Source organism: Pleurodeles waltl, chromosome 9 (genome assembly GCF_031143425.1).
Source record: "Pleurodeles waltl isolate 20211129_DDA chromosome 9, aPleWal1.hap1.20221129, whole genome shotgun sequence".
Lineage (NCBI taxonomy): Eukaryota > Metazoa > Chordata > Amphibia > Caudata > Salamandridae > Pleurodeles > Pleurodeles waltl.
Genome location: NC_090448.1, coordinates 33,443,905 through 33,464,193, shown reverse-complemented (window position 1 = coordinate 33,464,193; position 20,289 = coordinate 33,443,905). Strand labels below are relative to the sequence as shown.

The 20,289-nt window shown below is 47.9% G+C and overlaps 1 protein-coding gene across 1 annotated transcript in view; it reads left to right on the top strand.

Moving 5' to 3' along the window:
- The first annotated feature begins 2,492 nt into the window (after window positions 1-2,492).
- The window catches only part of P4HTM (prolyl 4-hydroxylase, transmembrane), a 179,974-nt gene continuing 162,177 nt past the window's right edge, over window positions 2,493-20,289 (top strand). The window contains exons 1-2 of the mRNA XM_069206205.1: window positions 2,493-2,902; window positions 10,020-10,101. Coding sequence (XP_069062306.1) covers window positions 2,606-2,902; window positions 10,020-10,101 — 379 coding nt within the window. The 5' untranslated portion in view covers window positions 2,493-2,605. The remainder of the gene's footprint in view (window positions 2,903-10,019; window positions 10,102-20,289) is intronic.

Genomic DNA, 20,289 nt, shown 5'->3' with positions numbered 1-20,289 from the left:
AATACTCATTTATCTTAAACGGCTAGCATATATGGACCAAGTCAATAATCCTAGCTGGTTTTAGGTGTGAGACAGTATTTGTGTTATATATCTGGATGCAATACCATGGATGCAGGGGTTGAGAGGGTGAGCACAGTATAAGCGCAGATACAAAGCATGTGAACAGTTTATGCACGGTTGGCGCAAGTGTGCACAGATGGCAGAAGATGTCACTGTCTACAAATGTATGCACAAGGTTGTCATGAAGTACTCTGTAGGTAAGATGTCTTTAAAGCACATAGGCAAATATATCTGTTCAATCCAGGTACAGATACTGGGGAAGAAAAATTTGCAGAGTTTACAGCAGGATCTAGGGTGTGCAAACATATGTACAAGTTGTACTACACAACTGAAGTGAGGTGTATGTATAACCCAGAGATGAACAGACACTGCAAGCACACACACTCCAGGTCCAGATACAGTACTGCATGTAGTAGCTGTCCCTATTTTGTTAAAGAAGATGTTTTCACATTGCCAAGAAATGTTTGGATTGTCTATAATTTGAGCTGGTTTCTCTTGCAAGTGTCCTTTGTCGTCTAATATGCAGACACACTTCGCATGTAAAGTGATTCTTCTCACTGCAGGCAGAACTGGGGATGTTTCCAAACTGGAGGACCCACAACACTGGTACAATGAAGTTTGATGTTCCTTCATCTGTCTGTCATCAGCATCTCAGAAGTATCAATCAGAGACAGACAAAAGGGCAGACCTGACCTAGAAACTTCCTCATCTTGTGGAACAAAAAGTGCAGTTACACCCTTCATCCCTACAATCTACCAAATGGTGCTACGTGGGAAGAACTAATCAGGAGCCCCTGGCTAACAAAGCCTTCATGGAATGTCTGAAAGTAGCCCCATCTGCATCATCCTCACGTCAATGTCTGGATCTCCACTCTTCAACCACAAGAATGCAGGCAGTACACTTCCCTATCACCCAGCGTGCCAGATACTCTACACGCCAACACCATATGGAATCATTTGCAAAGCTGCTAAATTATATTATGTATATATGTATCTTAATGCATGCACATACTGTCTTGACGTTGAATTAACTCACCTCCCTTCAAACCATCACCCACGCCGCTGTTTCACACAAACCTGTTTGGAAATGTATTGTTCATTTGCTATGTACAGTGTTTCTTTTAATGCTTTTGTACACAACAGTACCAAAAAGTGAAGTATTCTATATCCTTTTGTCATTTTTATTTCAATTTACAATTGCTAGACTATTTACTCCCTTCCATCACATTCTTGAAGAAAAGATTGCGAACACTGCAATCCAGTTGAAATGTCTAAGAGTCACTGGTCAGAGATGCTGAAATCCCCTATTCTGGTAGAGGCTGCAGACAGACTTCTATTGCTGTCTACAGTGAATTATATTTGTGTTATGTGGATAAACGCACAGAAATGGCAAAGGAAGTCAAAGTAAGAGATCACACACTTAAACTGTTGCTTGATTTACTTCAGTCATTTCAGCCCAATAGGAGCACCATTGATGATGGAAGAACTATATAATGTTATTGATACACTTGTATATGCATAGGTTTATTAGATATGTGCAATTTAAAATGTTTTATTAGCAATGTTATGAGGCAAAGAAAATGTTAACTTCCAAATTATTTAGTACATTTAGAGAGCATGAGTAAAATAATGAACACCACCACCTTATAAGAAGTACTGTAAAAAACAGTAAATTAAATGATGTGAATTCAACTACTAAGTAATAAATTGTTCTGAAAGTTATGACGATTTTAAAGTTTTCAAAATGATTAATCAATAAATAGGAATGTGTGTATCATCATACAATGTTATTTAAACATGTAATAATAATAATTATTATTATTATATAATAAGAATAACAGTAATATTAATAAATTAGCACCTACATGTTATTACTATGTTTAATTGGCAAATCTATAAAAAAAGAGTAGCAGGCTCTGAGAATGACAGATGAGTCACGTGACAAAAACAAACGCGTTCCACGAGACACGATGTAAACAAGGAGTGACAGGTAAACACCTAGTGACCAGCGAAGGAGGCCGTCAGTCATACACATAAAGTACTACGGCACGTCTATGTAGGGATGATGGAGACGAGACGGCCATCTTTGATTAGCTAGATGTCCATTAAATGAATGCGCACCTCAGGCCATCTGCCTACACAGACTAGAATTGTGAAGTACAGAAGAAACCTCACGTCATTACTTGAATTTTGAAAATAAATAATTGTTAGTTTAAGAAGAAAGTATTCAAAAGATTTTTTTTTTTTAAAGTACAATACCACAGCCAATCAAATCTTCAATCGGAATATTATTTTAATATTTTTTAAAGAAGAGCCAAGGTATAAATGTAAGGGGCAGGCGTCTGAGGCGCGCCGTGGGGTCGCCCCGCGTCCGCCCTGTTTGAAGATGGCCGCCTCCCCGGGGAGTTGTCAGGCCCACCAGCTCCCGTCGGCCCCCGCGGCTCCAGTCCTCTTTCTACCGCCACGCTCCTCCCCGCCGTCAGCGGCGGTCCGGTCTCCCGGGGCAACAGGCGCAGCGGCCGGAGGGAGCCGGGCCCTGAGGGAGGATGGAGCTCCCGGGGGAGGCCGGCGAGGGCCCCCGCGGGCCCCAGGAGCTGCCCCCGGGCCGGCCCGGCCTGCAGAAGAGCAGCGTCTGCTCGCGGTCGTACTTCGTGGTGGTCATGGTCTTCGTGCACCTCTATATCATCAACGTCATCGCGCTGCTGCTCTACGTGCACTACAGCAACGGGGGCGAGCCGGGGGCGCGGGGGGCCCCGGCCGAGGGGGCGGGGGCCCCGGGGCAGAGCCGGCCCGAGGGGGCGCACGGCGGCCTCAGCAGCCTGCCCCGCCTGGAGGGCATCAAGGTGAGGAGGGGGGCAAGGGGGGGGGCTGAAATGTGAGGGGGAGGGCAGCGGCGTCATGAGGGGGGCAAACCGGGAGGGCACCAGGGGGAGGGCATGGGGGCAGCGGGGTGAGAGTGGGGGAGGGCATTAAGGTAAGGGCTGGGGAAAGCAGAGGGGTGGGGGTATCAAGCTAAGGGGGGGGGCTGGGGAGAGGGCAGCGGGTGAGAATGGGGAGGGTAGGGGGGAGGGTAGGGGGGAGGGCATCAAGGTGAGGAGTGGGGCAAAGGGGGGGTCTGAGAGTGGGGAGGGCAGCGGGGTGATGAGGGGGGCAAAGGGGGTAGGGCATGAAGGTGAGGGGGAGGGCATCAAGGCGGGGTGAGGGAGTAGGGCTTGGGGAGGGCAGACGGGTGGGGGGGCATCAAGGTGGGTGGAGGGAAGAGGGGAGGGCATCGGGGTGCCTATGGTTAATGTGGGGGGCTGTCTCTATCGTGAGTAACGGGCTGTCACCTAGAGAGGTGAGCGGGGACTGTCGCGGGCTGGGTACCTGGGTCTTGGCTGTCACCTCTGGGGTTATCAGGGGTCTCATTAATGAGCCAGCATTAACTCTTCATTATCATAAATATGGGCTATCATTAATGTGATGCTGCTGAGGGGGTCTCGTTGATGCAACAGTCACTGTAGAGACTGTCAGTGCTTCTCCTGCCTGTCACTATAGTCGGGGTTCTGCGGTGTGCCACCAGCAAGGCTGGCATTATTTATAGGACTCGGAAGCCGCCTGCAGGCCCTTGCCCCAACACCGGTCATACACAGACCGCCACCTCGTTTCGTTGGAAGAAGTATTTATTTTCTTTACTTTCGTTAAAATCAAAACATTAATCATTTTTTATAAAAATCACTCCAAGAAACTTATCACTGCAAATCCAAAAATTAATATCAAATGAATTTGTACAATTTACATCTGTAACCATAAATCATTTTTGACAGGATCCCTTCCTGTCCTGAACCTCCTTTGGACCACACAGGAACTGGATGTCACCTGTATCCCTTGTGGGGGGGCGGTACCCCTGCTTCCCCTGTTCCTTGCCCACATGCTCAGGGTTCCACCCCCTCTCCAAACACCAATCAGCCAAGGGGTGTGACAGGGTGGCCCAGGGCATGAGCCCTGTGACCACCCCAGTGATCTGGGCTCCCTACCCCCAATCTGATGTGTACATCCGCAGGTTGGTCCAGGACTTCAGGATCCTATCTCTGTTGTTCTACTGGGGCCCTACCCTTGGGGACCCCTCTGTTACTTCAGGTTACTTTAGTACCTCTTCTTCCGCCTAATACTAGGGAGAGGGTGGGTCAACAAATGACTCCGTCCGTCCAGGCTGCCGCGCCGCAAAGAAGAAGGCTGAGCCCTCTGGGGGGGGGGGGGGAGGGGGTGCGCTTATAAGCCCTCCACTGGCACGCAGCGGCCCAAACCGGAATGGCCACAACGTTTGCCCAATGTGCCTCCCCAGGTGTTACTTCCGCCAACACACCTCGTGAGGTGTGCAGGCGGAAGTAACTGGCCATCCTGCGCACAACTAGTGCGGAGAGTCCGGCCCCCGGCGTCCCCGACCCCTAAGGGACTGCGCCTCCCCCATTTTGGGGGCGGGGGGGGGCTTTTCCAATAGGAACAGTGACTGTCAGTGATGGAGCTGTAATCAGTATCAGTGTTGCCACTGTCTTTGTTGTGACTGTCAGTCTTTGGATAGTCTCTACCAGGTCTCTTCCTAACAGGGCTGTCAGTGGCGGACATCGTTACTGTTACAGTCACCGTAGGGACTGTCACTAAACACTGATAGTGTTGTTGCTTATGGGTCTGTTGAGTATTACACAAGGCTGTCATTAAAGGAACTGTGACTGCAGGGACTGTCACAGTCACGTCTGTCTGGTAGGTCGGTTGACTATTACACATGAGACCGTCATTAACGGACTGTAACTGCGGGGACTTTTACAGGACTGTCACAGTCAGGTCTGCCTCTAGTAGGTCTGTTGACTATTACACATGAGACCGACATTAACGGGACTGTGACTCCGGGGACTCTTACAGGACTGTCACAGTCACGTCGGTCTCTAGTAGGTAGTTATGTTGACTATTACACATGAGACCGTCATTAAAGGACTGTAACTGCGGGGACTTTTACAGGACTGTCACAGTCAGGTCTGCCTCTAGTAGGTCTGTTGACTATTACACGAGACCGTCATTAACGGGACTGTGACTGCGGGGACTCTTACAGGACTGTCAGAGTCACGTCGGTCTCTAGTAGGTCTGTTGACTATTACACATGAGACCGTCATTAACGGGACTGTGACTGCGGGGACTCTTACAGGACTGTCACAGTCACGTCGGCCTCTAGTATGTCTGTTGACTATTACACATGAGACCGTCATTAACGGGACTGTGGCTTCTCTTACAAACAGGACTGTCACAGCCAGGTCCGTCTCTAATAGACTGTTGAGTATTACAAACGATACTGTCCTTAACGAGACCGTGACTGCTGGGACTCCTATTATCAGGACTGTCGCAGCCAGGTCCGTCTCTAATAGGTCTCTCGAGTATTATACACAAGACTCTCATTAACGGGACTGTCCCTTACTAACAAGACTGTCACAGGCAGGTCCTTCTCTTATAGGTCTGTTGAGTATTACAAACGAGACTTACAATAACAAGACTGTGACTGCTGGGACTTTTATTAACAGGACTGTCACAGTCAGGTCTGTTTCTAATAGATCGATTGAGTATCATACACAAGACTTACATTAAAGGGACTGAGACTGCGGGCACTCTAATAGGTCTGTCTAGGTCTCTTGAGTATTATACATGAAACTGCCATTAACGGGGCCGTGACTGCGATGTCTCTTACTAACAGGACTGTCACTGCCAGGTCTGTCTAGGTCTCTTGAGTATTACACATGAAACTGTCATTAACGGGGCCGTGACTGCGATGTCTCTTACCAACAGGACTGTCACAGGCATTTCCGTCTCTAATATAGCTGTTGAGAATTACACATGAGACTGTTACTAATGTGACTGTGACTGCCGGGACTCTTAGTAACAGGACTGTCACTGCCAGGTCTGTCTGTGATTGGTCTCTTGACTAGTAAACCTGACACTAGGTAACGAGACAGTCCTCGTGTGAAACAGTGACTGCCATGGTTGTCACTGTCCGGGCAGTGTTTGTGTGAGTCTCACTAAGTAACTGCCAGGAGGGTCACATATGTGCTCGTTAGTGATTTGGGAGGGAGGGTGAGGGGTGATTAACGGCTCGGTCACTGCCAGGGTTCCCATTAAAATAAGACTGTCGTGGGTTGACTGTGTCTGATGGGATTTTGGGGACTTCCATTAAGAGGGATCTCAGCCAGGGACTGTCTCTCGCAGGGCTGTCAGTGGTGAACAGGATGGGGGTCGCACAGGCTCCTAGTAGAACTGTCACACCGTGGACTGTCATTGATCGGGTTGTCTCTGATGGCACTGCAGCACAGATAGTCACTTTTGAGACAGTCGCCGACAGGACCCTCACTTTCTAAAGCCAGTAATACCACTTTAACTGGCTGGACTGTCACTAAAGGTGTTTTCATTTTTGGAGTTATTGACAGGACCGTGAGTAATGACGGTCACTGACAGGTCTGCCAGTCACGAGATTGTCACTCTTGGTACTGTCATTAGTAGAACTGTCACTGTCAGGGCTGTCTCTCTTAGGCTTCGTGACTGCAAGTCTTGAGGATGTAATTAACGGGACCGTCGCTGTTGGGACATTCACTAATAGGACTGTCACAGTTACGACTGCCATTAAGAAGACTCCAGCTGAGACTGTGACTGTCTCTTGATTGTTACTTTCAGCTGTGCCATGAATGGGGCAGCCATTGCAGGGAACCGTCTCTTACTGCGCTGTCCCTGTCTGCACTGCTCCCGGATGGACAGTCACTTTCAGAGCGGTCACTGAAATGTGAGCGGGGCTCTCGTTTATGAGACTGTCACTCTCTGTACTGCTCCTGGATGGGCAGTCACTTTCAGAGCGGTCACTGTAATGTGAGCGGGGCTCTCGTTTATGAGACTGTCACTGTCTGCACTGCTCCTGGATGGGCAGTCACTTTCAGAGCGGTCACTGACAGTATGTTACAGTACTGTCAGTGGAGCTCTCGTTTACGGGACTGTCACTGTCTGCACTGCTCCTGGATGGGCAGTCACTTCAGGTCACTGTCTGCACTGCTCCTGGATGGGCAGTCACTTCAGGTCACTGTCTGCTCTGCTCCTGAATGGGCAGTCACTTCAGGTCACTGTCTGTAGTGTTCCTGGATGGGCAGTCACTTCAGGTCACTGTCTGCACTGCTCCTGGATGGGCAGTCACTTCAGGTGACTGTCTGCTCTGCTCCCGGATGGGCAGTCACTTCAGGTGACTGTCTGCTCTGCTCCCGGATGGGCAGTCACTTCAGGTCACTGTCTGCTCTGCTCCTGGATGGGCAGTCACTTCAGGTCACTGACTGCTCTGCTCCCGGATGGACAGTCACGTTCAGGGGGGGTCACTGACAGTGTGACAGTACTGGGAGCGGAGCTCTCGTTTATGGGACTGTCACTGTCGGGGAGTGATTGCACTGCCTGGGTCTGCGTCTAATGGGTGACGGTGAGTTCCCCCCCCCCCCAACCATTAGCAGCAGATCCAGGCAGTGCAATCAGCTCCCCCGGCTGTCTGAACTGTTATCAACGCCCCCCATTCCCGCCAGACTTCTCACCAACCCCAGCACCGTCCATTAGGGTGAGGGCAAGCCAGCTGCCGAGGCGCCTTCATCACCCTGAAGGCGCTATCAGAGCAGTGACAGGCCTCAGTTCGGCACTCAGACGTCTGTCAGTCCCTGAGGAGAGACGTGTTCCATCTCGGGGTTCTGAGTGCACCACTCGCGGGCAGTGAGATGACACAGAGGTCTGTTTAACACACAGGTACACCCACACTCTCTCCAGATAGCGCCTAGAGGCGTAGCGCTGATGTGCTCACCTCCTTGTTTCTGTTTCATTTTGTTATAGCAGAAGCTGAGCGGTTTCCCGAGAGAGCATCTCAGCGGGTTGAACGCTTCACACACACCCCTTTCCTGGTCTTTCACTTGTGTTGTTGTGGGTGTCTCTGCACGGTCCTTTGTAATGTGACGTCTGCCACGGATGCAGGGCTGTAAGTGGGATGAAGTAACTAGGGGGCGGGGAGGACAAAGCAGAGGACTATTGGCTTTGTCAATGGTTGTTGGTGGCACAAGATAAAGAAGCAGCAATGCAACAATGGTTTTGTTCTATAAAGTACTAAAAATGCTTCAGTTCTGAAATGATGAGACTGTGAAATACCCATAACGAGTCTCTTTGAAGTTACATCAAAGGCAGTGAAGGGTGATGCTGCGGCGGAGTTAAGACTGTTTTTTTTTCCATCCTGAGGGTAAGGGCAGTAATGGAGGGCCCGATAGGGACCCCGTTCAGCACCTGCTTTTTTAGAACTGCTAGTGCTGAGCACCGGCAGGACCCGGCCCACTTTAAGCCCTCCATGGATGTCCTCTTCTGTGCGCCCCACCTATGGCTTATTCTGGCCTGAACGTGCCCGGACTCCTCTGTGGACACGCCCTCCTCTGATGTTCTGGCAGAGGACTGCCCCTCACCGTGATGTATGTTGGTGTAGCGCCCAGAGTCACAGTTACTGATACAAAATGAAAAGATCCACAGTTTATTTACAACGGAAGGATGAAGGGCTGAGGTGGCCCGTGCCAGATTCAGGCCGCAGTGAGCCCTGAAGTCACTGAGTTATATTGATGATTTGCAGCTCCCTGGCCCAACAGCTTTATGTGGGCAGGTGCTGTCCGGTACTGAGGGCCTGCACTTAGTACTTGTGCTGCTGCAATACATTTAATGGGGGAGTACCAGAACTTCTCAATAGCAAACACAGCCCCTGGGATACTGAGTAGATGCACTTTTACATTTGTGCTTCAAGCCTTGGGGCCTCAGCAGCATTGCTAAGATCGCCACCTCCCCACCCTGCCAGGCCAGGCAGACACTGCTATTGTGAGAAGTGGGTCAGTGCTTCCCTTCTGACCTCCTGGCTGCAGCTCAAGTATTTGCCATGCTAGCCTCTCTGAGTTATCTTCTGACCAGATCAGAGATCTCTCTTTGACCTCCTGGTCAGAGGTTTAAATTCCAGCGTGACCCCCCTGCCCTTCATCCTTCCGAAGTCGATAAAAACGAGTCCCATGGAGTTGGGTAACAATTAGCCTGTTTTATTCAGCGTCAAGATGCCCCAAGGGATGATCGTGCCGCTACACCTTATATTATAACTAAGGCTCCCTGTTTTCAGTTCGTACTGATTTTTTTTTTACAGATCAGTGTATACAGGAAATCATTTATTTTCTCTGTATTTATTTTGAAATATGGATAAAAACGAAAATCAGGATCTTTTCTGAGCAGTTCTAAATACTGTCAGTCGTGACTGTCAGGCCACTATCTTAAATAAATACCGAAATATACTGGTTTCAGCTTCATTTTTCACAAAACCTAAAATAAATACGGATAAATAGAGAATAAAATTAGCAAAAAATAAATATGGCTAAATACAGACGGAAATGTAAAAAAACATGAATACCATAAAACCGGGAGCCCTAATTATATCATGCTGATCATGTCACATGGCTGGTGGGTAGTTCGCCCCTCGTTTCCGGCCTGACTTCAGTGTGGCTCACACCCACTTGCACTGGCCCTCGCCTGTCATCAGTACCACGGCAGTGTTTGAGCTCGAGGCTCTCACTGATGGGAGTCGCCTGTCATCAGAACCACGGCGGTGTTTGAGTTCGAGGCTCTCGTCTGTGTTCAGTACCACGGCAGTGTTTGAGCTCGAGGCTCTCACTGATGGGAGTCGTCTCTCATCAGTTATAAGGCAGTGTTTAAGCTCGAGGCTCTCACTGATGGGAGCCTCGTGCTCCGCTGCCTGAGTTAAAGGGCCATCTGCCGGTTCCTACGCCTTTTGTGTACCGTGTGTGCGTGGGGGTCCTTCATCACAAGACTCGCAGGGACATATGCTCGCGGCAGATGTTGTGGAGAGCCTTCCCGTAGTGCTAATGATTTTTCTGCCCTTATTTCCCTCTCTAGGTCGGCTACAAGCAGAAGCTGGAACTGGGTCAGCACAGGATTCACGAGATTGAGACCTTGAGCCTGAAGCCGCTGCTGTTCGGTAAGAAATGAACGAGTGTAGGCGGACCTGCCTTGTGTGAGACCCCCGGTGACCCGCTGTGATAGTGCATGTAGCGATCTAATGATTGACAGGCCTCTGTGGGTAGGTATTTGTGTATCATGAACCCAGGAGCGCCGTAGATAGCAGGTGAGGGTGCAGGTCTTTATCAGGATGCACTCCGAGGGGTGTGGGGTTGGCCAAGTGGTGGGGCTCCATTCCCTTCCTGAAGTGGAGGAGTGGTGGGTCCAGGTGGGGTGTGAGATTGTCCCAGAGGTAGGACTTCAGTCCCTTCCTGAAGTGGAGGAGTGGTGGGTCCAGGTGGGGTGTGAGATTGTCCCAGAGGTAGGACTTCAGTCCCTTCCTGAAGTGGAGGAGTGGTGGGTCCAGGTGGGGTGTGAGATTGTCCCAGAGGTAGGACTTCAGTCCCTTCCTGAAGTGGAGGAGTGGTGGGTCCAGGTGGGGTGTGGGATTGTCCCAGAGGTAGGACTTCAGTCCCTTCCTGAAGTGGAGGAGTGGTGGGTCCAGGTGGGGTGTGGGATTGTCCCAGAGGTAGGACTTCAGTCCCTTCCTGAAGTGGAGGAGTGGTGGGTCCAGGTGGGGTGTGGGATTGTCCCAGAGGTAGGACTTCAGTCCCTTCCTGAAGTGGAGGAGTGGTGGGTCCAGGTGGGGTGTGGGATTGTCCCAGAGGTAGGACTTCAGTCCCTTCCTGAAGTGGAGGAGTGGTGGGTCCAGGTGGGGTGTGGGATTGTCCCAGAGGTAGGACTTCAGTCCCTTCCTGAAGTGGAGGAGTGGTGGGTCGAGGTGGGGTGTGGGATTGTCCCAGAGGTAGGACTTCAGTCCCTTCCTGAAGTGGAGGAGTGGTGGGTCCAGGTGGGGTGTGAGATTGTCCCAGAGGTAAGACTTCAGTCCCTTCGTGAAGTGGAGAAGTGATGGGTTCAGATGGAGTGGGGGTTGTCCAAGAGGTGGGACTACAGATGACACAACTGAGAGTACAGTAACCTAGTCTAGAGGACTGACACAGGCTAGAGCCCCACCTGGTACCTCTGGATGGCAGAGGGTTGTAGGAGTGATACCACAGGTGTGGCATTGACACAAATACAAGAACAGGGATGGAACAGTGATGATACAACTGAGAGTACAGTAAGCTAGTCTAGAGGACTGACACAGGCTAGAGCCCCACCTGGTACCTCTGGATGGCAAAGGGTTGTACAAGTGATGCCACAGGTGTGGCATTGACACAAATACAAGAACAGGGATGGAACAGTGATGATACAACTGAGAGTACAGTAACCTAGTCTAGAGGACTGACACAGGCTAGAGGCCCACCTGGTATCTCTGCAAGGCAGAGGGTTGTATGAGTGATACCACAGGCGTGGCATTGACACAAATACAAGAACAGTGATGGAACAGTGATGATACAACTGAGAGTACAGTAACCTAGTCTAGAGGACTGACACAGGCTAGAGCCCCACCTGGTATCTCTGCAAGGCAGAGGGTTGTATGAGTGATACCACAGGTGTGGCATTGACACAAATACAAGAACAGTGATGGAACAGTGATGATACAACTGAGAGTACAGTAACCTAGTCTAGAGGACTGACACAGGCTAGAGCCCCACCTGGTATCTCTGCAAGGCAGAGGGTTGTATGAGTGATACCACAGGTGTGGCATTGACACAAATACAAGAACAGGGATGGAACAGTGATGATACAACTGAGAGTACAGTAAGCTAGTCTAGAGGACTGACACAGGCTAGAGCCCCACCTGGTACCTCTGGATGGCAGAGGGTTGTAGGAGTGATACCACAGGTGTGGCATTGACACAAATACAAGAACAGGGATGATACAACTGAGAGTACAGTAAGCTAGTCTAGAGGACTGATACAGCCTAGAGCCCCACCTGGTACCTCTGGATGGCAGAGGGTTGTAGGAGTGATACCACAGGTGTGGCATTGACACAAATACAAGAACAGGGATGATACAACTGAGAGTACAGTAAGCTAGTCTAGAGGACTGATACAGCCTAGAGCCCCACCTGGTACCTCTGGATGGCAGAGGGTTGTATGAGTGATACCACAGGCGTGGCATTGACACAAATACAAGAACAGGGATGGAACAGTGATGATACAACTGAGAGTACAGTAACCTAGTCTAGAGGACTGACACAGGCTAGAGCCCCACCTGGTACCTCTGGATGGCAGAGGGTTGTACAAGTGATACCACAGGTGTGGCATTGACACAAATACAAGAACAGTGATGACACAACTGAGAGTACAGTAAGCTAGTCTAGAGGACTGATACAGCCTAGAGCCCCACCTGGTATCTCTGCAAGGCAGAGGGTTGTATGAGTGATACCACAGGCGTGGCATTGACACAAATAGAAGAACAGGGATGGAACAGTGATGATACAACTGAGAGTACAGTAAGCTAGTCTAGAGGACTGACACAGGCTAGAGCCCCACCTGGTACCTCTGGATGGCAGAGGGTTGTACAAGTGATACCACAGGTGTGGCATTGACACAAATACAAGAACAGTGATGACACAACTGAGAGTACAGTAAGCTAGTCTAGAGGACTGATACAGCCTAGAGCCCCACCTGGTATCTCTGCAAGGCAGAGGGTTGTAGGAGTGATACCACAGGCGTGGCATTGACACAAATACAAGAACAGGGATGGAACAGTGATGATACAACTGAGAGTACAGTAACCTAGTCTAGAGGACTGACACAGGCTAGAGCCCCACCTGGTACCTCTGGATGGCAGAGGGTTGTAGGAGTGATACCACAGGTGTGGCATTGACACAAATACAAGAACAGGGATGATACAACTGAGAGTACAGTAACCTAGTCTAGAGGACTGATACAGCCTAGAGCCCCACCTGGTACCTCTGCAAGGCAGAGGGTTGTATGAGTGATACAGATACAAGAACAGGGATGGAACAGTGGTGACACAACTGAGAGTACAGTAACACTAATCTTGAATGTGCCTACTGGACCACTGGGCTGATTGAGTGTTGGATGGTACGTGTGAATTTGCCAGCTCTGTGGTAGAATCTCCATTTGAGTAATGTCAGCCTCAGGAGCTTGTGCCGGCCGGATTATCTCTGCCACTCTCTCCCTAAGGTGAATGTATTTCCAGCAGTAAGTTCCTCAGTATTTGAGAACCACCACCAGGGGATTTACCTCTTCCTCCATATCTCAGCAGATGTACATTTACCATCCAATTCTGAACCGGCCTCCAGCCTGCAATGGTTTTGATCGGGCAACAGTAGTATAAGAAGGTTGTCTGCAAACCTTGCGTGTAGATGGGAGGGTGGTCTTCAGTTGGGTGGACAGAGTCCGGGTCTAGGTCAGGTGTTAGGACAGAAAAAGATATGCCATGTACAGATCCAGAGTGGAGTAAAGTTTCAAGCTGCTCGCTTCACCTGTTGGGTGCCCAGGAAGCCTGGGTGATACAGAACAATGTATTGGCACCATGCTGAACGCATGCACCGTTTGAACCTATAACTTACTGAGTCTTTGTGGTACGCAGAGTTCAAATCACAGCTGGCATATGACTCAGTGAAAGAAGCCTGAAATGAATGTGCAGGTGTGCTATGGTATAGAGATTTGAGAAAGGTGCCAGAACCCAAACTTATAACCCTCGTGTTTTAGAGCGGAGCTTAGCAGCACGGTTTTATCCCTCCTTTCATTTGACGCAGGCTGGTGACTTGTTGATCATAGATTCTCTATTGTAGGGTGATCATTTTTTAGGGGTGTAAGATGAGACTATTCCGTATTGGTTCCTCAGGAAGTCAGGGGGGTGAACACAGGAGATTCAGATGGTGGTCCAGTTCGGTGTTGTCAATGAGAGTTTGATCTGATGAAAAATGTTTAAAAAACAAACAAAAACACAAACTCTCACTCTCTCTCTCTCTCTCTCTCTCTCTCTCTCTCTCTCTCTTTTATATATGTACTCTCTCTCTCACGTGCCTTACAGTCTGAAGTCCTCAGTTAAAGATACTGAACATTCCGGACAGATAAACCCTTAATTTGTTTCTTGTAATCCAATGTCTGTATGCTTATCAAGCTCAACAAGAAAATCGAATTTCTCTTCTCTTCTTTCCAGAACATGATACATAAAACAGAGTATCCCACAGTATGTCAGTTAGACTTCTGTTTCTAACTTCAATTTATCTCATCCTGCTGTTACACACTTCTGGGACCAATTTGTTATTTTTCACTCAAGCTTTCAGAGATGTGTCAGAACTCTGTGATTCACAACAAATGTGGACTTTGGACCATCACCGTCTGGGGTATGGTAGCAACAGCCGTTGAAGGCCTTATGTGGGTGGCTGTGTCTTCTTTCTGACCACAAGTGGTGGCACCAAATGTCTAGACTCAGGGCTACATAAGTCTGGCAACTGCTTGCGTGGTGTCTTTGTATGTCTCCTTTCACACTCGAGCTGCTGCAAATGTTTGCCATCCTCTTGACTGCATAGCTAAGGTGTTGTTTTTGGATATTGTTTAAGGGTTAAATTGATGTGACTTTGGTCAAATTTTCTTCTATACACTATTTTGTCTGTTTGATGCATTGTGTACTGTGGAAAATAAGGAACTTCCTTTAAAATGGTTTGCATTTAAATTATTTCCTAGAAGTGTAGCTGCCTGCCAGCATGTGAGTGCAGACTGATTATGTGTAAGATTGTCCATTCGACCTTCCTCCTTATGCTCTACCTTCAAGGTGCTCTTTGGCTGTGGCCAGGATCTGTCACACATTTCTCTTTTGGTAAATTTCAAGTGCTAGTAATTCAAATAGCCCATGTTAGTTTACCTTCCTTAAAGCAATTTCTAGTCCTCTGTGGGATGGAGTTATTTCCATTCGTACTTTTATTCACATAGCACCAAATATATCACCTGGCCCAAAAGCCCATGGGTGAGAGAGTAATGGGGCTATGCTCCATGGGAGGGCTCTAGACATGCTGGATGGGCTAAACCTAATAGAACCAGTGAATAGAAAGCAAACAACTGTGAGTTACAGAACACAGAGTTAGTAGTAAGCAGTGGGCGTAACAGTGTTTAATTTGAGCTGGTGGTTGCAATGGGTCCCATCGGCACACATTTTTGGGGACCAGCATTTATTTTTGCTCAACAGCCTTTGATCCAGAACAAGAGAAAGAACAAGCATTTGCAATGCAATGCATCTCGCATTTGCTCAAGTTAGAGCTATTAGCATTGTAAATTCCTAGCTGGGCTTTTCTTGCCACATAAAATGTAAGACAGTTGACATAAGCGAGCCGATTCAAAGCGCCACAGCCGACATGAGCATGAGCGCGAAGGAGAGACACAAAGGAAAATTGTTTGCTCACAGTCAAACGTATCGGCAAATGTGCAATTATCCATGTAACATGGTCGATGTCCTAGACAGTAACAAAACTGCCCAAAGGAGGGACAAACGTTTTTACCAATGATGATAAAGGATTTTTGAAAGGCAAGCTCACCAACAAGTGATGGCTATGCGGAGGGCACGGTTAAAAGCCCACAGATAGATTACAATAGGCCAGAGTGCTTGCGTGCTTGACCTAAAAACAGATAAGGAAGAAAAGAGGGGTAGGAAAAACACGGAAAAACAGTGTCAAAGGGAGAAAACGGGAACATGCAGGAGGGAGATAAAGGGTAGGGAATGTCTGGTGGTGAATTCAGGAGGTAAGGGGTGGAGCCAAAACTATGCAGCCTTGGTGTTCGGCAGCCAGCCGTGGGCTTCAGAACCAAACTTTGGGATCCGGCACTTATTACTGTACAAACAAAGCAGTGGGGCAGGATGCATTCTTAAGGGAAGCTTTCATCATGCCCCCAATATGTCTTCGCAGCCAGACAGCTGAGAAAAATACAGATCTTTATGGTTTCTAGGGCAGCTGGATCATGGACTATAAATGTGGTTTCCCAAGTGCACAGCGCCAGTGGTTGCCTCCTGACCAGTGTTTTAACAGAACAGCTGGTATTTTTATCAACACCTTTAAAAAAAAAATAGATCTGCGAAAACTTTATTTTTGCTTTTGAAACACAACCTTAAAAACGTACATACACAAAGACTATCTCTTCACAAATGCTTCCATGTTTAAAACCGTATTGATTTTGCAAGTTTGTCTTCAGGTTCTGGTCCCAGTCTTTCTAGGACCTAAAACCCGAGAACATGCTTGGTATTCTGTCTCTGAGAGGGAACAAGAGGCTCTGTGGGCAGAGTGGATTTTAAGTGAATTCTTGGTGAGAGCCTGGAAGGCTGATGCCACTGCTCAGCGGCACCTGTGTGTGATAGATGCCCTTGGAAGGATGTCTTCTGGAGCCCCAGAAATAGCAGCTCGCGTCTTCCCTGCATCACTCCCATAGAAGCCCTGCTGATATGGAGCTCTTGAGGAGGCAGAGGGGCTCTCCTGGTTATTTTTGGGCCATCCTGTCGCTGCTCATTTGGACGGAAGCCTCAAAATGCATCTTCAGTCACCTGGCTTGGCTCGTGGGTGCGAAGAGCTCAGTTTTGCACACTTGAACACACTAATAAGCAAAGTAACCCATTTTGTTTAGTTTCAGCTGTTCTGTGTAGAACATTTGATCATTGGTATGTGTCCTGGGTTGTGGAACCCAATTGAGTGCATAGTTTGTAACTAACCTCTAAAAAGTACAGATTCCATTGTGGTGGGTGGAATATTGATAATCAAGGAACACAGCTTTTCATTGAGGACATTTTTGTTAAGAGCTTTTGTAGAGCCTGCACTTCCCATCACTTGTAGCGCAGCAGCACATCAAGGAGATGAGTTAAAAACAAGCATTGGAGGAGGGTGTATCATGACAACCTTGGAAATGGTGGGTTTCTCTGATCCTCCTCATCTCTTCATTGTTGTTTGTAAAGAGCTAAACAAACTCAAGGCCGCTCAGTCAAGTGCTAAGATGAAGTCTAAAGATGAAGAAGATCCAAAGATGGTCTTAACCATGTACTGCAGCTAGAGGGAACAGAGCCCACCCAGTCAGGCCTTCTGGAAAGACTTTGTTGAATGCAATCACCTGGGGAGTAACTGATGGTCCCCATCAAGTCTTTCTTCACTCTCAGCGGTTCAAGAAGGAATTTTGCACATGGAACAAGTGGTGTGTTTAATTTAAACAATTACACCTGTCTTTAGGATACTGCAGCAGTTATAGGGCCAGAGCTGTTGTGCTGTCATACTGTGCAATACTTGTCACTTCAGGAGATTCTTTTTGGTGGTGCCCAGCTGCTGCAGTAGGTTATGTTGAAGCTCTTTCAGTAGAGGCTTTATCAGACTCCGCTAGTGACTTCATGGACGTGTTTGAGTTGGCTTCATTGGCCTTCACTTTGTTCCCATGTGCATGGCAGAGCTGAAGGGGCTCACATTGTTGGTCAGGAGTTGTTGCCAGATGGTTCCAATGGTTGCTGTACACGGCAGAGACCACCACGCAGAGGTTCTCATGATTTGACTATTCAGTTACCTGCTCAGTGACTACCGCATAATAAGCGCCTTGGATGTTAAGGCCTTTGGCCAGGAAATGTTTTCAAGCATACTAAAGGATATGTTATGATTATAGGCAATAAATAATTTGAGAGGTAAATGTTTTTTAAACCACGGGTGCTGTAGTGGTGATGATTTTGGTTTGAAGAGTACATTTTACATGAGTAAAGTCCAGCTGAGTCCAATTGAGAGGTAAACATTTTCTTACATCACAGGTGCTTTTCATGGTAATGGTTATTACTCAGTCAGAGTAATAATATGGGAAATGGTGTATTGAAAGGTTTTGCTTTATGTCAGGTTTAAATTGAGGAGGTTTAGTTGGGTTCAAGTCCAGATGTCATGAAATATGAATAAATACTTTTAATGGGAATTTGACTGGTTAAGAAAAACAATGCTATATTTTGGGGTCACCGTACACGTAGTGTAATGTTTCTTTCTGCCAGGTACATTATAATACAGTACTTGGTATTGTTGAGGTTGAGCCCTCGTATGTTTTTAAATACGTTTTTATTGGCTGGTTTTATTGCGAACAAAGTGAATAAAGAGAATACATGTTTATACTACAAAGTTCAGTGACTTTCTTTGATGGATTACAGACATAGAAGTCCGATGTGTGGTTTAAATCACTTTAATGATTACCTCTCTATTCGTGTCGATTGTCTACATGTTGGGTTGATGAACAGCGGATCCTTCGAGGCGAGCAAGTGGTTGGACATTGTGGTGGAGAGTCATTGGCTGTGCTCTACTTCTGTGCTGAGCTGTTCCATAGGATGTGAATTATATGCACATCTGCCCTGCTGGAACCTAACCGACCACACAAACTCACTTGGTGCCACACTGCACCGGCTGATTTCAGGCTCCAGGCCTGAGGTTGCCCACAAAATAACATTTTGGAAAGAGGCATTATATATAATCACAGTGGTTGGGGGGAGCATGGTTGTTTGCGGGGTGCCTCTTGCGAGATCCCCAGATGCCACCCTATTGAAGTTGGTTGAAAAAATATCCAAGGGGGTGCATGACTGACCTAGCTGATGCTACTGTTGATTAAGAGGGAAATCGTATTGCATTCGCTGAAAGATCCAGTACCAACAATAACAATTTGGCTCAGGAATGTAGCAACATTTAATGTAAAATCAGACATTTTCATTGAGCCACAACGTTTGACCTCCAGACTGAGAGACATTTGATAGCCATACAGGACATATATCAACCAAGAAGCCTCAGATGACACGTGCCAAGTTGTTGCCCTCAAGTGGACCTGATCATTATATGAAATTAAACACAATTTTTAGCTCATAAATACCCTGAGGGGTCAAGGCGCTGAAAGACCCATAACCCACCCCGCTGAGGAGTCCAAAGAACATAGATATCAAGAAAACCTAGAGGAAGTCTTATCGGGAAAAAGACACGATTTCAGACTTTTCCTAAAAGAAAGATAGTTATTTAGTTCTGAAATACTCTGTGGAAGTGAGTTCCAAAGTTTGGCAGTGGCATAAGCAAAGGACCTGCCACCCCATCCTGCCCTCTGAAATCTGGGTACTATCAACCGCCTGCTTTGTTCTGAACGGAATGGCCTAGTAGGCAGTACCTCTGAAACCTAGACCTAAGGAATTGAAGTTCTTGACTGTGCAAAGCATGGTGTGCAATGCAAAAAGCCTTGAAAGAAATTCCCTGCCTTATTGGGTACCAATGCAATCTTTTTTTTTTTTTTTTTTGGACCTCATATACTGAGTGATATGAGGGGATGTTAAGAATAAGACAAGCAGTAGTATTTTGTACTGTTTGCAATTTAGTCCAACCTAGAAGAGATTAGTGCAACAGTGATAGTTTTCCGTGCTGCCTCCGGGATGAAGGAAAACATTTTCTTTAGGGAACAAGTGATGTTGATACAGGAAGAGACCGTGCGAATAACCTGCGTATCAATTTTCATCAAACATCATCCCCAGACTTGGTTGCAACAAGAGGAGAACCTAAAGCAGAGGCCACCAAAAGTTAGACCAAATATTGTGGTGGCATCCAAAGAGAAGTAGCCCCATTTTGTCAGCATTGAGTTTTAGAACATTCTCCTTCATCGAGTTACTGAAAGCTATCACACAGTTCTTGAACATCTGTCCCACTGAGAGAATATCATCTGTCACCTTTTCAGTGATCTGGGTATCATCTGCATAGGTTAATTTGCTAAAGCCGAAGGACTGAATGAACTTGGCTACAGATGAAACATACAAGTTGAATAAGGTAGGGCTAAGAGACGAGACCTATGGCACACCTACACCACAGGGCAAAAAATAAGGGTTGCAGGTAAACTGTCTGCATCCCACAGACTGAGGGCCTCATTGCGAGTTTGGCAGGCGGCCAAACTCGTTAGGTTGGAAGACCACCACAACAGTCTTCCGCTTGCTGGCCCTATTTTGAGCTTCCCACTGGGCCAGCGGGCGGAAACTGTGTTTCCACCCACTGGCCCAGCGGGGAACTACCCACAACATTGACGCGGCTCGTAATCGAGCCGGCAGCAATGTTGCAGTGCATCGGGTGCAACAGCACCCATTGCGGAAAAGCGTGATGGGGCTGTCCATGGGGGTCTCTGCACTGCCCATGCCAAGTGAAGGGGCCCCCATGGGGCCCCCGGCACCCCGTCTCTGCCAGCCTTTGCATGGGGGTGGAACCACCATGCAAAAGCTGGCAGACACAGGAGTC